The sequence below is a fragment of the Pleurodeles waltl genome, chromosome 4_1 (assembly GCF_031143425.1).
Source record: "Pleurodeles waltl isolate 20211129_DDA chromosome 4_1, aPleWal1.hap1.20221129, whole genome shotgun sequence".
In the NCBI taxonomy this organism is placed as follows: Eukaryota; Metazoa; Chordata; class Amphibia; order Caudata; family Salamandridae; genus Pleurodeles; species Pleurodeles waltl.
The window spans coordinates 20688950-20713210 of NC_090442.1; the positions used below are offsets into that span (position 1 = coordinate 20688950).

The 24261-nt window shown below is 45.0% G+C and overlaps 1 protein-coding gene and 1 pseudogene across 3 annotated transcripts in view; one reads left to right on the forward strand and one right to left on the reverse strand.

Annotated features, from left to right (window-relative positions):
* The window catches only part of LOC138287266 (zinc finger protein 84-like), a 59965-nt gene extending 37684 nt beyond the window's left edge, over positions 1-22281 (forward strand). For 2 of the 3 annotated variants that reach the window (XM_069227627.1, XM_069227628.1), the window contains exon 2: positions 13210-22281. In XM_069227627.1, the coding sequence (XP_069083728.1) occupies positions 13804-15495 (1692 nt within the window). In that variant the 5' untranslated portion in view covers positions 13210-13803 and the 3' untranslated portion in view covers positions 15496-22281. Of the gene's footprint in view, positions 1-11303; positions 11346-13209 lie in introns of those variants that run through there. The other variant, XM_069227629.1, reaches the window with a different exon arrangement.
* Positions 1-24261, reverse strand: part of LOC138287267 (zinc finger protein 208-like) — a 130383-nt pseudogene that overhangs the window by 61935 nt on the left and 44187 nt on the right.

The following is a 24261-nucleotide window of genomic DNA, read 5'->3' on the forward strand; positions in this document are numbered from 1 at the left end:
GGTACTACCACTCTCTTGGTTGTACCAGTTTTGGGGTATCTGGCCTCAGTGTATAGGAGTCCTTCCTCCCAATAGACCTTGTTCGAGCCACTGACATCTACCTTCTCCTGTGCAGCTGCTTGCTGTCTCAGACCTTCAAGAGTGAGACAGGTTCTCAGTCTCTGGCACAGCTGGACCCTAGAGGTCCCCATGAGCTCAAGAGCTCTATCTGATAAGGATCAAGTTCCATATGCTCAGTTACCTCAAAGGATGCTAAGATGTCTTCCTAAGAAGAGGAGTCTTGTGCTTTTTGCCATACAGAAGCTGGCCCCCAGTCTTCCTGCCCCTTTTCTTGTAAGGTTGAGCCATTATTCCTGGCTCCAACTCTTTTTTCACCCTTTGCTCAGATCTGTGCTCTAGTTTGTACACACACCATCTCAGGGATTCCCAGCCTGGCTGCGTTGGTTTTGAGTTCTACCTCAGCCCAAGCTGAGGACTCCAGGTCATTCCCTAGCTGACTGGATCGCAGAAGAGACCACTGCCTGTTTCAGACCAGTGTCCCCTCCTCATTCTAAGGTCACCACAGACATGGAATGGACCTTAGTCACATTGTCAGCATTGGTGACTGGATAAGTTTGTTCAGCCAGATACTGTCCTGGGGAAAACAGTTTTTCTCTTACCATGATGACACTGGCACCTGTATCCTTCAGGGCTTCTACTTTAGTCCCCTTAATCAAGGGATGCTGTCTATATTTGTTCATATTAGGGGGCCAGACATCTAGAGTGCCAATATCTACCCCACCCTCAGAAACTAAAGTAGCTTCAGTGTGAACCCTGATTTGCTCTGGGCACACTGTTGATCCCACAGGGAGACTGGCTATACCAGTGCTTGCTGGCGCAGTATTTGGGGGATTCTTTTTGGGACAGGACAAGTCTCCAGTTTGGTGTCCGTGCTGTTTACAGTTAAAACACCAGGCCTTTTTGGGAACAAAGTTTATATCTTTGTACCCATGGGAAGATTGTGGCTTGGGGCCCACCCTCCTGCCCAGGTTTTTAGGGGCCTTTAGAAGCCTCTTTACTTTTATCCTTAGGTGTCTCACCACCCTTCCCTTGGGGAGGCTTTGTAACCCCTTTCTTTTGGTCACCCCAGTGGAAGTCTTGGTCATCCTAGTCTTGACACAATGGTCTGCTTCTTTCCCAATTCTTGGGGAGAAATTGGAACTAGGTCTACCAGATACTGATGCACCTTGTCATTGAAGCAGTTACTTAAAAGATGTTCTTTAATAAACAAATTATAACACCCATCATAGTCATGCACTCCACTGCCAGTTATCCAACCATCTGGTGTTTTCACTGAGTAGTCTACAAAATCAACCCAGGACTGGCTTGAGGTTTTGTGAGGCCCTCTGAACCTAATTCTATACTCCAAAGTCCTCAGTCGGGGTAGCCTTTATGTGGTCATAGGATTCAGCATCTGCACCAGTGAGTGTGAGGAGTCTATCCCTACACTTACCAGGGAACAGTTTCTCCAAGGAGACCCCCCCAATGAGTCTTTTTCAATCTTCTGATCCCACAAGCCCTCTCAAAGGCTGTGAACCACTTGGTAATGTCATCACCTTCCTCATACATGGGGACAATCCCTTTGGGGATTTTACGGGTGTCAGAGCGCTCTCTGTCCCTAGATATTAAGTTGCTGCCACCATTAATGAGCATTAATCCCATTTTTGGTCTCTTCCTTTGCAAAGCTAGAAGCTGTCTCTCCAAAGCTAACCTTTTGGCCATCCTTGCTAAAAGAAGGTCCTCTTCATTGAGGATGCCCTCAATGTTCCCAGAGGAGCTGGATTCCCCTGCAGAACATCCAGATCCAGTGTGTACTATCCTTGGAGTCAGGGGCATTGGACCTTGTCCTCCCTAGTTAGGTTAGGAGGGGGAAGTTCATCCTGCTGATCCCTAAAGGGGATGTCTTCCTCCTCAGTAGGGTGTTCCTTTGCATACTCTGCCAAGAGGTCCTGGAGCTTAACCTTGGTAGGGTTGGAACCAGTTTTAGGCCCTCATTATGAACATGGTGGTCCGAACCGCCATGCCAACGGTGGCAGAAATTACCGCCACCGGCATGGCGGTCCAGACGCCACATAATGGACATGGGGAGACCGCCGCAAGCGGAACTCGGCCACCGCCAAGCTACCACTGCCAGGCAACCTGGCGATGGCGGAGTTCCTTATCTGACTGGGCAGCGCTGCAAGCAGCGCTACCTGCCGGATAACAAACCTGTCTTCCCCCAGCTTTTCCCTGGCAGTTTAGGCCACCAGGGAAAGGCTGGCGAAATGGGTGCCCCGGGGATGGCATGGGCAGTGCAGGGGCCCCGTGCACATCCCCGTTGCGCCCGATTTACGGGCAGTGATATGCGCGACGGGTGCTGCTGGCGTCGGCAATGTACAGGCCCTGCATTCCGCTGGGCTGGCTGGTGGAAACACTGTTTAATGGCCAGCGGGGTCTTCAACGTGCTGGTGGTCGTTGTTTCGATCACCAGTACCGAACTCGGCGGGATTCCCGTAATGAGGGCCTTAATTTGTTTCAGTCTGCAGAGGGACCTTAACTCTCTCATCCCAAGATGGAGGTAGGGAGTGAGGTTGAGGACCACCACTGTTAGAAATGGGGTCTGTAGTTGGCAGCGGTATAAACCCATGTCCGAGTAGGGACCACAATCCTAGTCAGGGTAAGTCACACACAAACCAAATCATCCTGTGCCCACCCTCTGGTAGCTTGGCACTGAGCAGTCAGGATTAACTTAGAAGGTAATGTGTAAAGTTTTTGTGCAATACATCACACAGTGACATAGTGAAAACACCACAAAAGTACACCACACAGATTTAGAAAAATTGATTATATTTTTATCTGAATAAAATAAGGTAAAAACGATAAAGATTCAATAAGCACAAGTTGAGACATCACTTTTGCAAGATTAAAAAGAGTCTTAAATCTCAGAAATCAACAGACGTCTCTTGAGTACACAAAGTACCTGGGTTGCGTAAAAAATAACACGCACAGAGACTGCAGAGGAGGAGATGTGTGGAAAAATATGGTGTGCGTTGGGTTGTTTCTTTCACTGCTGCAAGGGGCTTGTGTTGTTTTCGGTGCGCAGCCTTGGTTCCTCACTGCGGTGCAGGGATCTTTTTGACACCCAGGAACAATGCGGGGAAATCCTGGGCACGCTGAATGAAGTCAAGGCGTTGCTTTGATCTGGTAGGGCGATGCGTCAAATTATTTCTCACACGGCAGGCACTGCGTCCATTTTTCTACTCAGGGAATGACTGCATTGTTCTGGTTCGGCTGTGCGTCGATCCGGTAGGGATGTGCGTAAAACTTTCTGTTGTAAGGCAGGCACTGCGTTGAATCTTCATTCGGGAAGTCAGGCTGCATCATTCCAGTTCCGCTGTGTGGCAATTTCTTGGTCGCAAAGCAGGCTGTGCATCGTTTCCGGCAGGCTGCACATCAATTTGTGGCGCACCAGGAGTTTCCTAAAGAGGTGAAGTCTTTTTGGCCTTGAGACTTTAGAAAATAGGAGGCAAGCTCAATCCAAGCCCTTGGAGAGCACTTCTTAGCAAAGTCAGAGGCCAGCAGGGCAGCAGAGCAACAGCAAGGTAGCAGTCCTTCCCAGCAAAGCACTCCCGATGAGTCTTTTGGCCAGCCAGGCAGGTTCAGGTCCAGAAGTGTCTGAGTTGGTGGGGTCAGAGACCCAGTATATATACCCCAAAGTTCCCCTTTCAGTACAGGTCTGTCTGCCAGGGTCCCAGTAGGGGGTTTGACAGTCCATTGTGGGCGGGCAGGCCACAAGCCTTTGAAATGTAAGTGTCAGGCCCTACACCCTTCCGGCCCAGGAAGAGCCATTCAGTGTGCAGATGAGTGCAGGTGTGACTGAGTGTCCTGTGTTTGTGGTTGACTAGGTGAAATGCACAAGGAAGTTGTCAACCAGCCCAGCCCAGATGTTGATTAGAGACAGACTGTAAGACATAGATGGATTTTTAGTGCAGAGAAATGCTCACTTTGTAAAATTGGCATTTCTAAAATATTAATATAAAATCCAACCTCACCAAAAAGCAGGATTTTCTTTTACAATTCTGGCCACACTAAATATGACCTGGTTACCCTTTTCTGAATTGACCACTGAAAAAGTATATGAGGGTAGTCTTAATGCTAGCCTATGAAAGGAGCAGGCCTCACAGTAGTGGAAAACGAATTTATGATATAAAACACACATGTGCATGTCCTGCCTTTTACCTAAATAGCACCCTGCCTTATGGGTTACCTAGGGCCTACCTTAGGGGTGAATTATATGTAGAAAGAGGGGAGTTTAAGGCTTGACAAGTACTTTTAAATGCCAAGTCGAAGTGGCAGTAAAACGGCACACACAGACCTTGCAATGGCAGGCCTGAGACATGGTTAAGGGGCTACTTATGTGGGTGGCACAACCAGTGCTGCAGGCCCATTAGCAGCATTCAATTTACAGGCCCTGTGCACCTGTAGTGTACTTTACTAGGGACTTACAGGTAAATCAAGTAGGCCAATTGGGAATGAACCAATGTCACTATGTTTAAGGGAGATAGCATATGCACTTTAGCACTGGTTAGCAGTAGTAAAGTGTGCAGAGTCCTAAAACCAGAAAAAACTGTGTCAGAAAGCGGAGTGAGGCAGGCAAAAAGCTGGGGGATGACCACCCTAAGGCTGTCAGGTTTAACATGTGTGCCCCCATCTGAAAGTGGGGAGAGCTACCCAACCCCTTGGGAGCTCTCATCACTAAGGCGGAAGAGTATGGAGAGACCATCAGCATTGGCGTGGTCAGTCCCGGGGCAATGCTCCACCGTAAAGTCCATCCCCTGTAGGCAAATAGACCACCTCAAGAGTTTAGAATTTTCACCCCTCATCTGCATAAGATATTTGAGGGGCCTGTGGTCTGTCTGAACCCGGAAGTGAGTCCCAAACAGGTATGGTCTCAGCTTCTTCAGTGCCCAGACCACAGCAAATGCTTCTCTTTCAATGACCCTCCACCTCTGTTTCCATGGTAATAGCCTTCTGCTAATAAAGGCTACTGGTTGGTCTAGGTCCTCCTCATTCAGCTGTGCTAGAACCGCCCCTATGCCATACTCTGAAGCGTCTGTCTGCACAATGAACTCCTTGGAGTAGTCGGGGGCCCTGAGCACAGGTGCCGTGCACATGGCTTCCTTTAGAGAGTCAAAGGCGTTCTGATAAGCCTCTGTCTAATTCACCAACCTAGGTTGCTTTTTGGATGTTAGTTCTGTTAAGGGGGCCACTATGGTGCCATAACGCTTAACAAACCTACGGTAATACCAGTGAGGCCTAAAAAGGCTCTCACTTCTGTTTGGGTTCCAGGTGGGTGCCAGGCCATGATTGTCTCAATCTTGGCCTGGAGGGGCTGCACCTTGCCACCACCTACAAGGTGTCCCAAGTACACCACAGAACCCTGCCCAATCTGCCCACCCCAGTCTGGACCCAGCTGTAGGAAGCTTTCTATATAGTGCACTAAAATGAAGTACACTGTGCAGAGAGTCAAGTGGATCCTCAAAGGTTTGCAGAGGCAGAAATAGATATGTCTAGTGCTCTTTTTGAGGTAGTGTAGGCAAGCAGTTAAGCTTACCAAGGAGTCATGTTAAGCTATCGTTGTACTCACAGGGGCAATAAATGAGACATACACTCAAAGAATAAATCCGAGACCAATTTAGAAAAAGTAACAGTTGCTTTTATATCTGCTTTGAACCAAATATATATAATGTAAGCAGTTTTTAAATTAAAAGTACTTTGCTGTTTCAAAAGTAGACACAGTGCAAGTTTCAGTCTTCAAAGTTATCCTATGGAAGGAAAACAATGACGCAGTTTCACAAGTAAGTACATGACTTACGATCCCAGTCTTCACTGCTTTAGACTAGCACTGGGCAAGGTTCAGGATGGTACCAAGAGTGCACACACAGCGGCACAGGGCGGCTGGGTGCAGGGGTCAAAGTCTGAGTCGGTGCCCAATGTTAGTTAATGGAGGCTGAGGGGGGATGAAGACGCGCTGCTCCCAGGTAAGTACAAGCGGAGTCAGGTGTTAGTGTCTGGGGGTTGAGGCAAGCACAGGTGCACAAGGCAGCACCAAACATATACCCTCAGTGGCACAGGGACAGCCAGGTGCAGAGTGCAAACACAGTGTTGGGCATCCAATGATACCCAAAGGAGGAGATGACTTTCAGAAAGGGACTGCAAGCTCAGATAGGGAGAGGTCAACCTACATCTGCCATGTAAGTTGAGTTGCAGGGGTTCGTAGGGACACTGATGGTCCAGCTCTCCAAGGCTGAGAGGCTCCGGGTGCAGGGTGTCTTTTGGAGACTTGGAGCTCAAATTAAGTGCTCTAATCATCCGATGCAACACAATACAAAAAGGACTCAATAAAGATGCTGAATGGCATTTTTGGCTTTAACTACTACAAGATTTAAGCCCTTTGATGTCATTAGCATAAGAACTGTCAATCCGGCATGAATGTATTTGATTGAGACTTAGAACATATGTTTGTCTTCTACTTTTGTTCTGTTTGACCCTTGCTTGTTTCTGTGCAACTAGGCTTGGTTTAATTTATCAACACCTAAAGTGCCCCTATGTGTTCCTTAGTCTTTGGTATACAATACCAATATGGAGCATGAGTCTCAGGCCCTTTACAATCAGTTTTAGCAGAAATGATTCAATCCATAATGTCTCCAGAACAAGAGACATATCAACTGTAAGAAGACTCTGAGGATTTCCTTTGGCTTTAACAGACATGACTGTGTACCATGAATGTTCTATTTTTTCCCTAAATCTAAACTAAAGATTACTAGCACCCTCAGTATCCCATAGCATAATGTCAACCTCCTCACTGTTTATACATGGTATATCTTCCATATTTTGGCCGTCTTATAGAAGAGGCTTTGACAGCCCTTATTTGATATCTGGAGAAACACCAAATCTACAGAAGCCCAAAGCAACCTCAGAGCCGCCACCACCTCACACCACCAACTCATCAAAAGTACCAAAAAGAAACCAATAGAAGAAAGCATCTCCTCACACGCACACAACAGCAAGGAACTCTTCAGCATCATCAAGGAGTTCGCCCAACCCAACAGCGAAGCAATGGACATCCCACCCTCACAAGATCTCTGCAGCAAACCCAACACATACTTCCACCACAAAGTCAAGACCATCTGCGACAACTTCAACAAGGACAACCCACGTGCAGAACCCCCTCCACCGGAACCCGACACCAACAAACCAGCGATCACCAACTGGACCCCCCTCACCACCAAAGATACACTGTAGAAAATGAAGATCATAAACTCCGGGGCCCGCACGGACCCAGGCCCCCAGCACTTCTTCACCGGAGCCGCTGAAGCAATCGCCCCCAAGCTCCGCCTCACCATCAACAGCTCCCTATCAGACGCCTCCTTCCCTGATGACTGGAAACATGCAGAGATCAACCCTCTCCTCAAGAAACCCTCAGTGGACCCCACCGACCTCAAGAACTTCAGGCCCACCTCCCTGCTCCTATTTACAGAGAACGTCATTGAGAAAGCCATCAACAGCCAACTTGCCACTTTCATGGACGACCACAACATCCTTGACGCTTCCCAATCTGGCTTCAATAAAAAACACAGCACTGAAACAGCCCTCCAAGCCGCAACAGATGACATCCGCTCCCTGCTGGACAAGGGAGAGACTGTGGCCCTCATCCTGTATGACCTCTCAGCAGCCTTCGACTCAGTCTCACACCACACCCTGACATGCAGACTTCACATGGCCGGCATCAGAGACGAGGCCCTCGACTGGATCCAATTCTTCCTCTCTGTGCAGTTTAACATCCACATGGCCCCTCTAGCCACCATCGTCAAAAACTACGGACTCAACATTGTCTCCTATGCTGACCACGCTTACTCATACTCTCCCTATCCAACAAACCCAACACAGCCAGACACAACTTCTGCGAAGGTATGAGAGCAGTCCCCAACTGGATGAAAAACAGCTGCCTACAACTCAACGCAAACAAAAGAGAAATACTTATCATGGGCCCTCAACCCGACGTGTGGAACGACTCCTGGTGGCCACGACCCTCGGAAACCCTCCCAACCCCACGAACCAAGCCTGCAACCTTGGAATCATCCTGGACTCCAAACTCAACATAGACCGCCAAATCAACTCAGTCACATCCACCTGCTTCCGCACCCTCCGCCCCCTCGAACACAGAAAGACTGTCACACACACCCTCATTACCAGCAGACCGAACTACGGCAACGCGCTCTATACCAGGATCAACAAGAAACTCACCCGCAAACTACAGAACATCCAGAACGCCACCGCTAGACTGGTCCTCGAGCTACCTCAACACTGTCACATCTTTCAGCACCTGCACACACAACACTGGCTTTCCATAGAGAAAAGAATCACCTTCAAGATCCTCACCCACACACACAAAGCCCTCCACGACACTGGACCAGCCTACCTGAACAGGCGACTCAATTTCCACGTAGCACACAGGACCGTACACACAGCCCAGCTCTCTCTCGCCGAAGTACCCCGCATCAGGAAAACAAGAACAGGGGTACACTCTTTCTCCTACCTCACCGCCACAGCCTGGAACGCCCTACCGCTCCACCTCAGACAGACTACACCCCTCCTCAACTTCATGAAGGAGCTGAAGACATGGCTATTTGAAGAACCTCCACACTGATGGACGCGATACGCCCTCATCCCCCTCAGCATCTTGAAACCCTTTTGAGTGAGTAGCTGCGCTCAACAAACACTGATTGATTGACCCCTATAATAACTTCATCCAGCCATTCTTAAGCTTAATATGCAGCATTGCGATTTTACATCTCCAACATGTCGGTCATTATAATAATTAGACTCTTTACCTCTCAAATATGGCACCCATCATGACGACTAGACACAGGGCGGACGAGTCCCTATAATCGCCCGTCCCCTCTTCGGCCATAGAGATGGTTTAGGGACTTTCTTGCTTACTAGCTTTGGACCCCCCCCCTTTTTGCATGATAGCTTATGACATTTTTACTAGCACAACTATTTATTGATCCCATTATACTCTGTTTCCAAATCTTTTCTCTAATAGCTTTGTGTTCCCTATCAAATTGGCCCATCTAGAACTGACCAAGTTTTTGTTCTTTTGTCTATGACCTGGTGACCAAGCCAGTATGGTGGGCACGTTGCTCATTTTGCTATAATTGATGGAGATGAGGGACTGCAGATCCCACCAGTATGGCGCTTATGTAGCGCGCTGACTCCCCAAGCAGATGCTGACTGTCCCGGGACTTAGCACCATTGATTAATAGAGTCGATTTTCGGCTTGCTACTAACGAGCGGTGAGTGCCTTTTTACCAGCCCTATGATTAATTTTTGCAATCGTATGTTCCTCTAGAACCGACCCGTTTTAGAATTGGGCTCCTGACAGTAAGTGCATTCTGTAGCCCCTCGCTGGGATCCAATGTTTCCTTCACCCGGTTTATAGAATACTCTAAACAAAGGCATTCCCGCGACACCTTCTGCGTCTTGTATTCTGTTACCGGAGCACCTAGCAAACGATGGGAGCATTTATTTTCCTTTGCTGGTAACTAGCAGCACTTGGCTTTGGAAACCTGCGCATAGTGAGATGTTTCTTACTACGATAGTACTTCAGTCTCTCGGTGATGATCATTAAATGAATTACACAACATGTGTTTTATAGTCAGTTATCCAGGTTGACCTCTTTCCATACAAGTATGTAGTGTAATTGTTAGTTTCATTTGTTTAGGATGAATTTGAATCTTCACCCTATTTGGACATGCGGTGTTTGGAATAACTGGTTGTAAAAAAGTTTTGGATAACATAACAGGATCAATTGCTATGGACTATTAATAAGAGGTGTTTCCCCCATACTCTCTCTTTTTCTTTCCTGTCCTTAGCACCATTTAACTGTCACAAACACAGCACTGCTCGTATTCATGACTTTGAATGTTTATCTGATCACACTTGGTTCACCTTCGCATCATTTTTCATCATCTCTTGGTCACTAATTCGCACGGGTGTGTCCTTGGACCATGAAGGAGCACTGGGACAGTTTTCCTATCAAACTGCCGGCCCCACTTTGCTGGTTGCTTATATCAGCTTCCAGTTCCTTTGGGAAATCACTCTCCTTTCTACATATTCTCACAACTAGGTGGTGGTCTCACTCCTTCAAAATTTCAATCTCCAAAGGTGTAAATAATAATAGCTATGTCTTCTACCTTCTACAGCCTTGAGAACGCCCCAGGCTTACAGCCATGTAAGGGGCGACACATGTCGTATGCTTAATGAAACCTTCTGTATAAAGGAATTTTGATCAATATTGCTGTATTTACCCAATAGATGAAAAGTTTTAACTGTATTAACAAAATCACTTCATCATTAAAAAATGTTGTTCTCATTATTCACCTAAGGGGTGGAATAACCTACTGCTTCTCCATATCAGGTCCTCTTTTTTTAGGAATTTTGGTCCTACCTCAGTTGGTGTCCCACCCTACAAAACAACCACAAGTATTTTAAAGAAGAGGGGCATTGTTGGACCTTTCCCCTTTCCCCTTAACGTGTTTTCAATTTCAATTTGGTTTTGCACCAAGACATGCTGTCTGAGAAAGCAGCACTGTGTGCACTTAGGGAGGGGGTCACTGAGGGTGGCACAATATGTGCTGCAGCTGTCAGGAGCTTTTCTTTAGTTTCTTTCGTACCCCATGCCCTAGGTACCAGGGGTACTATTTACTAGGGACTTATAGTGGCAGCTAAAGGTTTGCCAATTGGGTAAAACTGTGCAGTTTTAGGGAAACAGTGCACTTTTAGTCAAAAATGCACCTGAAACCAGGCAAAAAGTGTGTGTGTGTGTTGGGGGCGAGGGGTGACTATTTCGAAAGCGGCACTTTCCTACGCCAGCCATGTGCAAATAAGTCTTGACCTAAAACGATGGATTTAGATCGAGATATGTGATCTGGGGCAAATTTTGAAATTGTTCAGCATCCCGTCCATCATCTCTTCTTTTTGCAGTTAAACCTATTCAGCATTGAAAGTGCCTTCATGAGATTCTCAGAAGGCCCTGACACGCATACGTTACAAGATATTTTCTCAATCTGCTACTGAGCGTGGCTTCAGACACAAGGACGCTTTGTGGCTGTTTTTGGTATTCCGTACTCTGCGACGTAACAGATCAACTCAAGCTGAGCTAGGAGTCCATGGTCTTCAGGGCTGAGATGTCTGAATCACATGCTTTATTCTTCCCGGAAATCCCAAGATGTCCTCTTTGATGAAATGCCTGTACAACGAGGGTAAATAGACCTTGCACCTTATCTTGGAAGGAGGCAGACCTTGTGATTTGTGATGTAAAATTAAAAAATTAGCATATGAATTCTGTTGCACTCCTACTTACACTTAGTATATATCTAAATCACTAGTATATATTATATGAACGAGTTTTTGTTGCGTTATCAACATAATACATGTTATACTTGTGAATGAAAAACAAAAACGTATTTATAAAAAAATGAATCTATGAATGAATGTATAAATTAATAAAATACAGGCCACAAAAATGGGAAAACATATAAAGCACATGACAACGTCCTGTAAAATGCTTTCCGGTTTTGAATGTTTGGCATTTGCCAACTCACTCCAGTTTCTTTCTTGGAATCTCATGGGTAACCTTCCCCAGCCAAGATCCTCGCACATGGATGCCTTGTTCAAAGTGAGCCAACAGCACATCGCTTGCTCTTCTGACTATCTAAATTAATCTGACTGCCATCTCTTCACGAAAGCGTGAGCTAACTCGAATGAACAGAACACTAGGAAGTGGGTCGCACTCTCAAGTCCTCCTTTGTTTGTACCTCATAAGCACCTGCCTGTGCACCTCCTCTGTTTGTACCTCATAAGCACCTACCTGTGCACCTCCTCTGTTTGTACCTCATAAGCACCTACCTGTGCACCTCCTCTGTTTGTTCCTCATAAGCACCTACCTGTGCACCTCCTCTGTTTTGTACCTCATAAGCACCTACCTGGGCACCTCCTCTGTTGGTACCTCATAAGCACCTACCTGTGCACCTCCTCTGTGTGTACCTCACAAGCACCTACCTGTGCACCTCCTCCCAATCTAGCAGAACCCCATCTGGCTGCAAAGTAGCTTCTTACGCATCAAGCGGGCACCACTACGTCAGGTACCCTGGAAAGTCAGAAAATTTAAGAATAAGGAATATTGTGCACACATCTGTTAGCTGTGGGGATTTATCAGGTAAATTATTAGTTGTCATAGAGTCTCCATAATAAGGACTAAATGACTGATATGGTTGAATATTACATTATAAATTAAAGTTTGTTTGCCTTATCTCTGAGTGTAATGTGAAAGCGGGACATTACAATGAACTCCTCACTCTGTTTTACAGAGAACCCTGCGCTGGAAAGAGCTGCATCTTGAATTTCAAGGAGGTCTGAACTTTAACTACTTTAGCTAGAGTTAAAGAATCTCTTCTCTACATAACATGTGCGGGCCAGAACCAGGCCCTGCAAGTTGCGCTAGAGTTAGGGAGATGGACAGATGTTAACGCCAATAAAAAATCTACCTCATCATACAATAATGTCTCCAGTCTTTCAGGTTAGAAGAAACCAGAATTGCTTGAACCAACCCCATGGGTGCTCAGAAAGTGTCAGAGATTACTTAAAGAACAGCAGGGTAAAGACGAGTTGGCCCTTGAGCTGATAACAAAGTCACAGGAAAGTACAGAAGTTGATTACAGTTACCTTTGTTATATACTGTCTGAAGAGTTACCTTTGGTAGATACTTCCTGAAGCTGAAGAAACAGCAGCACATCCTGATCCCTCCTTTTCCACAATCTGTTCTTTAATGAAATCTTGTCCATATGCATCTACTTACCCTGTACCTGTAGCACGTGGTGCTCCGTGACTGCCCTTTCTTTACTAAGTCACTCCGTGGAGACTGATAAATCACCTCCTTTTCTGAAGTAAATAAGATGGGATGTGTTCAACATAACTTTTAGTTAAATATCCGTATATGGTGCAATATACCTTGCGAGGTTTCAAAGATGGTAAAAGAGCGTTGTCGTTTACAACCAGATAAGTATTGTGCATTCATATTCTATTACAATTGTATTTTGTAATTTTAAATCTCTTTACATTCAACAGGAAAAAAGTCTTGAATGCACAAATGATGATGAATAATGAAGATACTTTAACTCTGCAAGACAACTGTCAGAAATAACGAGGACCAGTCTACAGTGCGGTCTGCAACAGAGGAACCTGAACACAAACTGACGGATCCTGGAAGAAGCAGTCAAGGGCTATTCATTGAATGTAAGAGTCTGAGTTGTGCACCTTTACACCACAGGACTAAGAAGTGACCTCTGCAAAATTAAGACAAACCACCTCCTGTATAGACCGGTGTCCAACACCAGCTTTGATTTTGGGATCAGTATGATGTGGTTACCACAGTGCTCGGACTAAAGATAAAGAACCATCATTCAGTGCTCTAGGTCTGTTGTAAACTCTTTCTGGCCCAACTGCAGCAACAAGAGAATATATTACCTTGTACTGATAAGAAGGAAAAATAATCTTTACCCGCAAGTGTCAAAAACTGTTATCCAGTCAAGAGGCACAATCACTCGAAAAGATGCCGGGCATATGTTGAGTGCAACAACTGACTTTTAAATTGGAAATAAAAATGTCCTAAATACCAACTCACCCAGGAAATGTGAGAATAATACAAGTGCTTTATGAACCATGTTGGCCCTTCAGGAAACAGAGTCATGGGAAGTGGACAAACATATCACCGACCAAGAGACACTAACCAAGAAAGAAGAATCATACACAGGCAGGGACAACTTTAGCTTGTCATCGCTACAAAAGGACGAACAGCAAACACACAAAGGAGAAAAACTATTCTATTGCACTGAATGTGTGCAAAGCTTTAGTCATTTAGCACTCCTAAAAGAGCATTGGCAAACACACAGAGGAGAAAAGCCATTCACATGCAGTGAATGTGGGAAGCGCTTTACTAAGTTATCACACCTTGAGAGACATTATCAAACACACACTGGGGAAAAGCCATACCATTGCAATGAATGTGTGAAGCAATTTAGTCAGTTATCACACCTCCAAAGACATCAGCAAACACACACAGGAGAAAACCTATACCATTGCAGTGAATGTGGAAGTAGTTTTAGCAAATCTTCAAGATTAAGGAATCATCAGCAAACTCACACAGGAGAAAACAAATTCAAGTGCAATGAATGTGCGAAGAGCTTTAGTCGGTTATCAGATCAACAAAGACATCAGCAAACACACACTGGGGAAAAACCATATAATTGCAATGAATGTGTGAAAAGTTTTAGATGGTTATCACACCTCCAAAGACATCAGCAAAGACACACAAGGGAAAAACCATTCCATTGCAATGACTGTATGAAGAGCTTTTGTCAGCTATCAGATCTACACAGACATCAGCAAACACACACAGGGGAAAAACCATATGATTGCTATGAATGTGGATGTAGTTTTAGTCGTTACTCAACACTGAGGATACATCAGCGAACACACTCAGGAGAAAGACCATTCAAGTGCAATGTATGTGGGAAGAGTTTTTGTCAATTATCACACCTACAAAGACATCAGCAAACACACACTGGGGAAAAACCATTCAAGTGCAGTGAATGTGTGAAGGCCTTTAGTCAGTTATCAAACCTACAGTGTCATCAGCGAACACACAATGGGGAAAAACCATACCATTGTAGTGAATGTGGGACAAGCTTTAGTCGGTCAACACACCTTGAGAGACATTATCAAACACACACAGGGGAAAAACCATACAGTTGCAATGAATGTTTGAAGCAATTTAGTCAGTTATCATACCTCAAAAGACATCAGCAAACACATACAGGGGAAAAACCATATTATTGCAATGAATGTGCAAAGAGCTTTAGTCGGTTATCGCTCCTCCAAGTACATCAGCGAACACATACAGGGGAAGAAACATACCAGTGCAATAAATGTGTGAAAAGCTTTAGTTGGTTATCACACCTGCAAAGACATCAGCAAACACACACAGGGGAAAAACCATACCACTGCAATGAATGTGTGAAAAGCTTTAGTTGGTTATCACAACTCCAAAGACATCAGCGAATACACACAAAGGAAAAACCGTACCACTGCAATGAATGTAAGAAGAGCTTTTGTCAGTTATCAGATCTACAAAGACATCATCGAACACACACCGGGGAAAAACCATACCATTGCAATGAATGTGCAAAGACCTTTAGTCAGTTATCAAACCTACAATGTCATCAGCGAACACACACTGGGGAAAAACCATACCATTGTAGTGAATGTGGGATGAGCTTTAGTCGGTCAGCATACCTTGTGAGACATTATCAAACACACACAGAGGAAAAACATACAAATGCAGTGACTATTTGAAGCAATGTAGTTAGTTATCACACCTCTAAAGACATCAGCAAACACACATGGGAAGATCCATACCATAGAAATGAATGTGCGAAGAGCTTTAGACGATTATCACACCTCCAAGTACACCAGCAAACACATATATTTCTCATATTGAAGGTTTTGTGAACCAATGAGAATCAAGCGTCTCAGCGCCTGTGACTAAACAGAGACCACTTCTGATGGATAATTCTACCTGCAAATTCCTTACCCATAGAATAATACTCAGGCACCAGTCAAGATCCAGACTCTTCAAGGCTAGCATATTGCTGGGCGGTGTCCCTGGCTTTGCATCAGCATCAGAGGAGGGATCCAGTGACATCACTGAAGCCATATATTGGGCTCATCCCAGTGCTAAGACATCTGTTCCCTTTGTTCTGCATCTTTGGTACAAGTCCAGCAATCGCTTTTTTAAAGAGTCTTGAGGTTTTCACAGGAATTTTACCACAAGTGCAGTACCATGTCTCCTCCAAAGAGATTGGAGTCAAACACTATAGGGATTGTGAAGGACAGATGTCCATAACTGATACCCACTTCATCTGCCTCTGGTGACTCGGTTTGGACCACGACTCCCAGTCTTGTGACTACTGCCAGACCAAGCACCCAAATGCCATCAAGGACCATGAGGCGAGGCTCTTCATGGGCAGGCCAAGGGACAAGAGGCACAGCTGATCTAGCTTCCAACCTTGTTACAGGGCACCATCAACCCACTCTTTTGGGGGAAGAGGAGAAGGCACAAGAAGCATTCCAAAGAGAAGTCACTTCAATGTCCTCCAACTCCGCTCTAGTTACTACACTGCACCTGACCCAGAACTGTTTTGACCTCCACGGGATCCATCCTTGAACTTCCTAGATCCTTCGGTGCGGGGACCCTTTCTCCTGGCAGTTCTTAACCTGCACCTGTGTTCCAGGCTCCAGGTCCTGACCCGGCAACATTTCTTAATGGCATGTACGGAGTCTTTGCAAGGGCATTGGTGTCATCAGGCATGCCTTCAGACCTTAAGTGTCGTACACTTTCTCTGTGTTTATGCCCTTGGCTCTGATGCCATTTTGCTCCATCCCATCTGGATGAACAGAGACTTGTCCATCCTTTGATCCAGCACTTAGGTACTCCAATCTGCTTCAGCCTCCTACATGGCAGCCCCACCACTACTGATCCCTACACCACTCCTGCTTCTGCCACCATTGCTTGAAGTTGCGCCTCTGTACATACTGCACAGGGAAGCACTAAGACTATTGGAGGAAGATACAGAAATAAGATCCATGACCTATTCAGATTCTGACCCTTTGAATTTATACATCTTGGGTAGCAATGGCCAGGGGTAAGAGTTTACTGGCCTGCCTTCTGCAAGCAGATTAGACACCTCTCCAGAGATGGAAATGGACATACCATCGGAAATTATGTCCTTTTACTTGGTGGGAAAGACGGCAGCTGAGGTCGTAAAGCTTTAGTGCCTCAGCCTCAGTGAGAACGTTAGTTTTAACTGCAATTATAGAAAGTTAAAGCTAACGTTCTCACTGAGGCCCTGTTGGTGGAGCCTATTGCAGAGCCGTTACTGCCCTTTAATGATGTCCTACTGGATCAAGTGCTGGCGGCCTGAGAGGAGCCAAACTCCGTCCCAACAGTCAACAAGTTCATGGCACACCACCAGCTCTCTGCCACAGGAGACCCTCCATTTTCCTATTCCCATCCCTCACCCTAAAGCTTATTTATCCAGACATCATTCTTATCTGGACATTCGGCTGGGAGCTTCAAAACAGTTCCCTTAGACAGAGAATTTAAGAGCCTTGATGCCTAGGGAAGAATTATTTTTTCAACAGAAAGCATGGCATTGAAGTTCTTAAATACTGCCTGCCAGCGTGCTACACCCATGCCATATGGGATATGGCTCCGATGGTTGTGCCTCATGTGCCAGAGGAAATGAGGGTGCACTTCTAAGAGGTGGTCCTGGATGGTCAGAATGCATCATTCCACATAATACAATCTGGACTGGACACTGGTGATTTGTTAGTCGGAGCTGTGGGTACTTCTATTTCCTTCCGTATGCGCGCCTGGCTACACACTTCTGCCTTCTCCCCTGATGTCCAGGCCAGCCTCATGACCTCCCGTTTGACAGGGCATGCCTTGTCGGATTTGGCATTAGAGAACTTCAAGGCCAGCAATGCTACAACCCACTCCTTGATACTTCAACTGCCACCTCCTATGACAGATTATCACCAATTTCACCATTTTCCTGCCGTGTTGAAGGAATTGTCCTATAACCGACGTCAGACTTACCTTCTCCAATCCCATCAGTAGCAAAATCCGCTGGTCAAAGTGTATAGAGGCAGAGCCGGAGAAAAATGCTGTGGATCCATCAAGCAAGCCTCCTCCTCTTCCTTCCCCTCCTCCCCTTCACAAGCAGGAAAGCAGGTCTAGTTCACTTTTTCTCACCTTCTTGAGGCCTGTGGGTTGGGGGGTAATGTTCTTTCTCCTAGCCTGGAAGGCTGTTACTTCAGACCAGTGGGTCCTCCAAATAGTAGAAAGAGGCTACACCCTTTCATTCCTACAGACGCCAACCCCGTCCACCCCTGCCTTCACTCCTCTCCCAGGTCTGGATATATCTTCCTTTTCTCAGCAAGAGGTGGCAGTACTCATAAAGAAAGGAGCTGTGTTGCAAGTAGAGTTGGAACACTGCCAGCTTCTTTGTTTCCTAGAAGGACAACTTTCTGCGTCTAAGCCTGGACATCAGAGAATTTAGCTTCTTCCTCAAAAAGAAAAAGTTCAAGAGTCAGACCTTAGCTCAGGTGTTACTGGCATTGGAAGCTGGAGTTTGGATGGTGTCACTTGACCTGCAGGATGCTCACTTCCACATCTGATATTGTGGTCCCATCTATGTTTTGTAGTAGCTTCATCCACTACCAGTTTGTAGTGTTCCCATTTAGGTTAACATCGTCACCTCAAGTTTTCACAAAGTAGATGACAGTGATTACAGCCCATCTATGAATGTTGGGCACACCAGTATTTCCATACATGTTTGACTGGCTAATTAAAGTTGGATCGCTGGAGGCAGTATCTCGCTATGGACAGTCAAGAGTAGCCCTGCTGTTTGACCTGGGTTTCTTAATTAACAAGCCAAAGTCCCACCGGAAGCACCCCAAACGACTCCAGTTTATTGGGTCAGTACAGGACACCACTATTCTCCACACCTTTCCTCCACCTTAGAGAATAGCCAACATTCAGAAATTGGTTCCCTCCTTCCAACACAGTGCAGGAGTCCCAGTTCTTAAGGTCCTATGACTCCTATGTCTGATGGGTTCCTGCATTCTCCTAGTCCTGCATGCACTTTGGCACATGAAGAGCCTGAAGGGGTGCCTCTGCAGGCAGTGGCTACAATACGGGGGAAACCAGTTGGACTGTTACATAATCTCCCCCAGTGCTTCAGCAGAAGTGGTTTAGTGGGGGAACAAGATGAACCTGAGTTGCAGGACGTCTTTCGTTCCCCCTTCAGCTGTGGCTACATTAGTGATGGATGATCTCACCTCAGGGTGGGGAGCTTGCCTAGAAGATCTGGAGATCAGAGGATCCTGGTCTCTGGAAGAACAGGTTCTCCAGTTGGAATAGCAGGCAATTTGGCTGGTGCTCAAGGCCTTCCTCCCCTCCATCCAAGATTGGTCCTTATGTCAATAAGTAAGAGGGAGTAGGGTCTTAGCTCCTTTGTGTGCAAGAATTGGGACTTGGACATGCTTCCAAGGGATTTGGCTTACCAACAATCACCTAGCGGGGTCTCTGAATGTCAGAGCCAACAGCGGCAGGTGACGTTATCTTGCTTATCATAAGTGGCGTATTCTACTGGAGGTAGTCCAGGACATCTTCACCAATAGGCTACTCCTCAGGTGAACTTTCTTGCCTTTTCAGAAGATGTACATCAGCAGTTCTGTGTCCTCCAGTGTCCATTATTGGTAGCCTTGGGGGGACATTTCCCTTGATTCCTTGGAAGATACTCTAAGAGTGGCAAGTCATTCTCATCAGCCTGGATTGGCCAAGGATAGTGTGGTATGCAGACCTTCAGCGCTTCTCCATATGTCCTCTTCTCAAGCAGCCATGCAGACTAGACCTTCTCTCTCACTGGTGATGTGAGTACCTTGAAGTATCCAGATCCAAACTGGCACCTGAGATTCTTCTACAGGTGAGGAACGTGCAGGGAGATAAGAGTATCCACCAGAAAACTAGCACAGTTAAGTACATATGAAAATGTGAAGGCACACGTGAAACAGACAAAATTAACAATCACAATATAAAGTGTCCCATTGATATATTTCAAAACCAAGTAATAATTTGTGAGTATAATACTTAATTTCTTTACAATCAAGTCCGAATCAAATCAAAATCAGATGTCCAAATTCAATATAGTTAATTTCTTTACAATCAAGTCCGGATCCAATCCTAAATCGAAATCAGCTGTCCAAATTCAAGATTTATTTTGGTTGTTATAGTTCAAAGTTCCAAACGCTTTTTATTCCTTCATAATTCAAAGATTTCAATTTGTTTTTGTAGAAATTCCATGAATTCACTCATATATTCATTTATCGAAGTTCCCAAAAGTTCTTTGTTTACCCGTTCCTAATATTCTCTCACATATCCATGATATTTAACCATCTCTCTTAATTGTCCATATGTCCTTCATTTATCCATCTTTCTTACTTATACAGATGTCCGTCAACACGTGTTTCATCCGGGGAGTACCCCTGGACTTCTTCAGGACCTCCCAACGTGATACAGTCTAGAGTAATATAACCTAAAACAAACTAGACCATATATTCCATGTTAGAATACCAACACTACAACATTCAATCAACGATCAAAATTGGGAAATATGCAACTCTCATAGTGGAAAATAATATATATTACATTGAAATATCTATCTTTATATATCATTGTAATCAAAATAATCTAGTCTCAAAGTACCAAACATAATAAGTTCTATTAAATGTATTTAGAACAGCCATTCTCTGTCCCTCAATGTAAATAATCCAATTACATTGTTTACAACTCTCCTAGCTAGAGATTAATTGACCTAAAACGATTCATAAAGTGCCATGGGAACCTTTTCTCTCCTAACTATATCGCCTGCAACGAATCACGTCCTTGCATTTCACTATAGCGCGAATCAGTTATAACTAAAAATAGAACTGAAAATATATACCTTAGTATGCCTGTAAGTATAGAATCTTGCTCTCTTTACCTCACGACCCCTCAATATTATTTTCTTTTTAGTATACCACTCACCTCCTTTCCTGTAATGGTTCCATGTATGTTTTAGTATCTGCAACTCGCCACATGTACAATAGTATCTGTCACAATAAACATGCCAGTTAGGTTATGGCCCCATAATATCATTAAACCACAATTCCCTTCTCAGTCCCAAACCTTATCCCACCTCTATGTACGCTGTGTATCATCAAGCTCCTGCGAGTACGCCGTGTCCGCGAGTTCGTCGTGTCTTTTCTTGTCAAACCGAGTGCACCCGACTCGGTTTCCTTTAAACTCCACGTAATTAGTAAACACAAATAACGGACTACATTTTCCTCTGCGTCCGTATAATGTAAACATAGAAAACAGACTACCCTTTCTCCTTTCCATTTCTATTTCCTAGTGTCCTATCATTGCGTATTTTAGTCATTAATTCGCCAAGCATTCTTGAGTACCTAAACTATTTAATTACTTTTACCTACCAAATTAACAAAATATAAACTAATAGCCATAGCTTAGTTGTCAACTTCCCCAGGGGCACCACGCATCCCTTATTCATTATGTCAGTATATACTGTATAAAATAATCAGTCTTTTTCCCATTAATAGTTGCCAATCCTAATATTTACATGTATTGTACTTTGCTAGCTTATCCTCCACATAATAACAAATATTCTCCATATATCCCATGTTTTCACCATATAATTTATATGGCCTACGTATATCTTTACAATTGTTCCCCACTACTGATATAATAGTTAAGTAACTAGTTTTTTCCTAGTCATATGGTTACCTATCTGCATGGCATGGCGGGGGTTCACTGAGGATTGACTTCTCCAAATGGGCTGGTGGCAGTGGGGATGTTTGAATAATGTAAATGGTTAATTGATTGATAAGAATTCTGTCCCTAGCTTTCAGTGCAGATGTGCAGAATAAGGAGGTGCACAGTCACTCTGACTCTGAGGCGACAGATAACAGGAAAACTGGTGACAGGTAACAGGAAAACAGGAGTGCTATTGGCCGAGCTGCTCTTGCCAATGTATTGTTGCTCTTAAAATGAAACAGATTTTAAATGTGCTAATGTGAGGAGCTTTAAATATGTAATAACCTTTCTCCTATCATCAGTGTTCTGTAATAATTGGCCAAAAGTATTAAACATGCTGAAACTAGAGAGGAATTGTCTATGTATGTGAGGCTTAGGTCATAAATTGACGTTATTAGACTAACAATTTATGTCATCCATAGGTTGGAAGAAGCAGCTGGTACATTCTTCTGCAGTTTAATTTAACCATTGGCCTTTTAACTATGGATTGCTTTGAGTTAATTTTTAGACATTAGATGTCAGTTGTAGTTTTGGTGCAGCAGTTCATTGTTTCCCTACTACTGTTTATGAATTGATTAGCTAATGTTAATATGCATTTTTGTCATTGATGTATTCTTTTGTACTATTGATGTAACTATTTCATGGAATATATATTAATGTACGTTCAATCAAAAATAAATCTTGAATGATTCATTCAGTCACAATCTGTTAACTCTTCGGTGATTTTCTTATTTATGAATAGAGAATACTTGAAATCAAAGTCTAGGGTCTTCCCCATCAGTGTGGCTAGCCTTGTGTAACACTCATAGTCAGTCAGGCCCAAATCATGAGCCCCTAAGACCAACAGCCCGGGCATGGGAGATGCTCCTGAATTTGGGGATGCAATTGGCACGGGCCTGGACATCCCAAAACACCACCACAAGACTCCTGAAGATGAATCCCCTCCTGGTATCATGTTCAGCCTAACAACATGGCCACTGCTGCCATAGCTCCAGTGGTTCTACGGCCTGTGGAGAGGGCCAATGGGATATCTTTCCTCGTGGGTACTGACGTTTCAAAATCATTCACTGGCTGAAATATTTGTGGGCCTCAAAGTTTAGGGTCACTCACATATATAAATAGGTCATAAACATAAAGTAATACCTTATGTTTCACCCTGGTTGCTCACTTAAAGCATAACTCGGGGGGGGTCTCATTTTACAAATTGTAACCAATAGTCCTCTTGCACGAGCAAAAAGAAGGGGGACAATTGCCAGCCCTGCCTGGTACTCTTGTAAATAGGAATGAGTTTGGGCAAGTGATGTCCTATCTGTATCCTCGTCAAAAGTTCTGCATGAAAGAATTTAACATACTTCAAGAAAGACAAATAAGTAACCCCAATTCAGATTGTCAAATTGGCTTTCCAAAATCAGTTAAAAGTAGAATGTGCCCTTCTAGGGCCAGGGCATTATCGGGCTGTCTGATGTTATGCGTTTAAGTGTGGTGGGGCATAAAACCGTTCTGGCCTCTGTGTATTAACGTTACAATTGTTTCTATTCTATTCATCAGAATTTTTATTTTCATATTTAGCTAAGAGACCGCTCTGTAGGAGTTGCATGGAGACTTCTTCTAATATACCTTTTATGATCTACTCTGTCAGGGATTAAAATGCCTTCTGTTTGTCCTCTTTTTATAGTTTCAGTAGGTGTGCCTTGTGCAGGAATTTACTAGCTATATAGAATTTGACTGGTAGCTCATTTCAGCCGAGCAGTTTCACCACCTGCAACTGTTAATACCTTCTGTGATTTCTTCAGTGGAAACTTCAGAGTTAAGGGTCTGTGGGGGTCATTACGACTTTGGCGGGCGGTGGAGGCCGCCCGCCAAAGTACAGCCGTCAGAATACCGCTGCGCGGTCAAAAGACCGCAGCGGTAATTCTGAGTTTCCCGCTGGGCTGGCGGGCGACCGCCAGAAGGCCGCCCGCCAGCCCAGCGGGAAACCCCCTTCCACGAGGATGCCGGCTCCGAATGGAGCCGGCGGAGTGGAAAGGGTGCGACGGGTGCAGTTGCACCCGTCGCGATTTTCAGTGTCTGCTATGCAGACACTGGAAATCTTGGTGGGGCCCTGTTAGGGGGCCCCTGCAGTGCCCATGCCATTGGCATGGGCACTGCAGGGGCCCCCAGGGGTCCCACGACACCCATTACCGCCAACCAGGTTCTGGCGGTCAAAACCGCCAGAACCAGGCTGGCGGTAAGGGGGTCGGAATCCCCATGGCGGCGCTGGGGAAACCGCCGGTTTCCCTTTTCTGACCGCGGCTTTACCGCCGCGGTCAGAATAGGCCTGGCTGCACCGCCAGCCTGTTGGCGGTGCATCTGCGGTCCCCGTCCCTGGCGGTCCATGACCGCCAGGGTCGTAATGACCCCCTGTGTCTTTTGATTCTTGGGCAATGAAATCTCAAACCACTTTGGCCTTAGTCCCAGATTCAGAGATGTCAAGTGGCATTTTCAGAATTGTCACTTAAAATCCAACTTTACCTTTAAAGAGGATTTTAAATTACAATTCCTTAGTGACCAGACATGACATTGCTACCTGTTCACAAGCAAAGGTTATAACTTATTAAATGTAATAACGTAACCCAATGTTGTCCCATGAGAGAAGTAGGCCTTGGAGTAGTAAAAAACGTATTTAAATTGTTTTCGCTACCAAG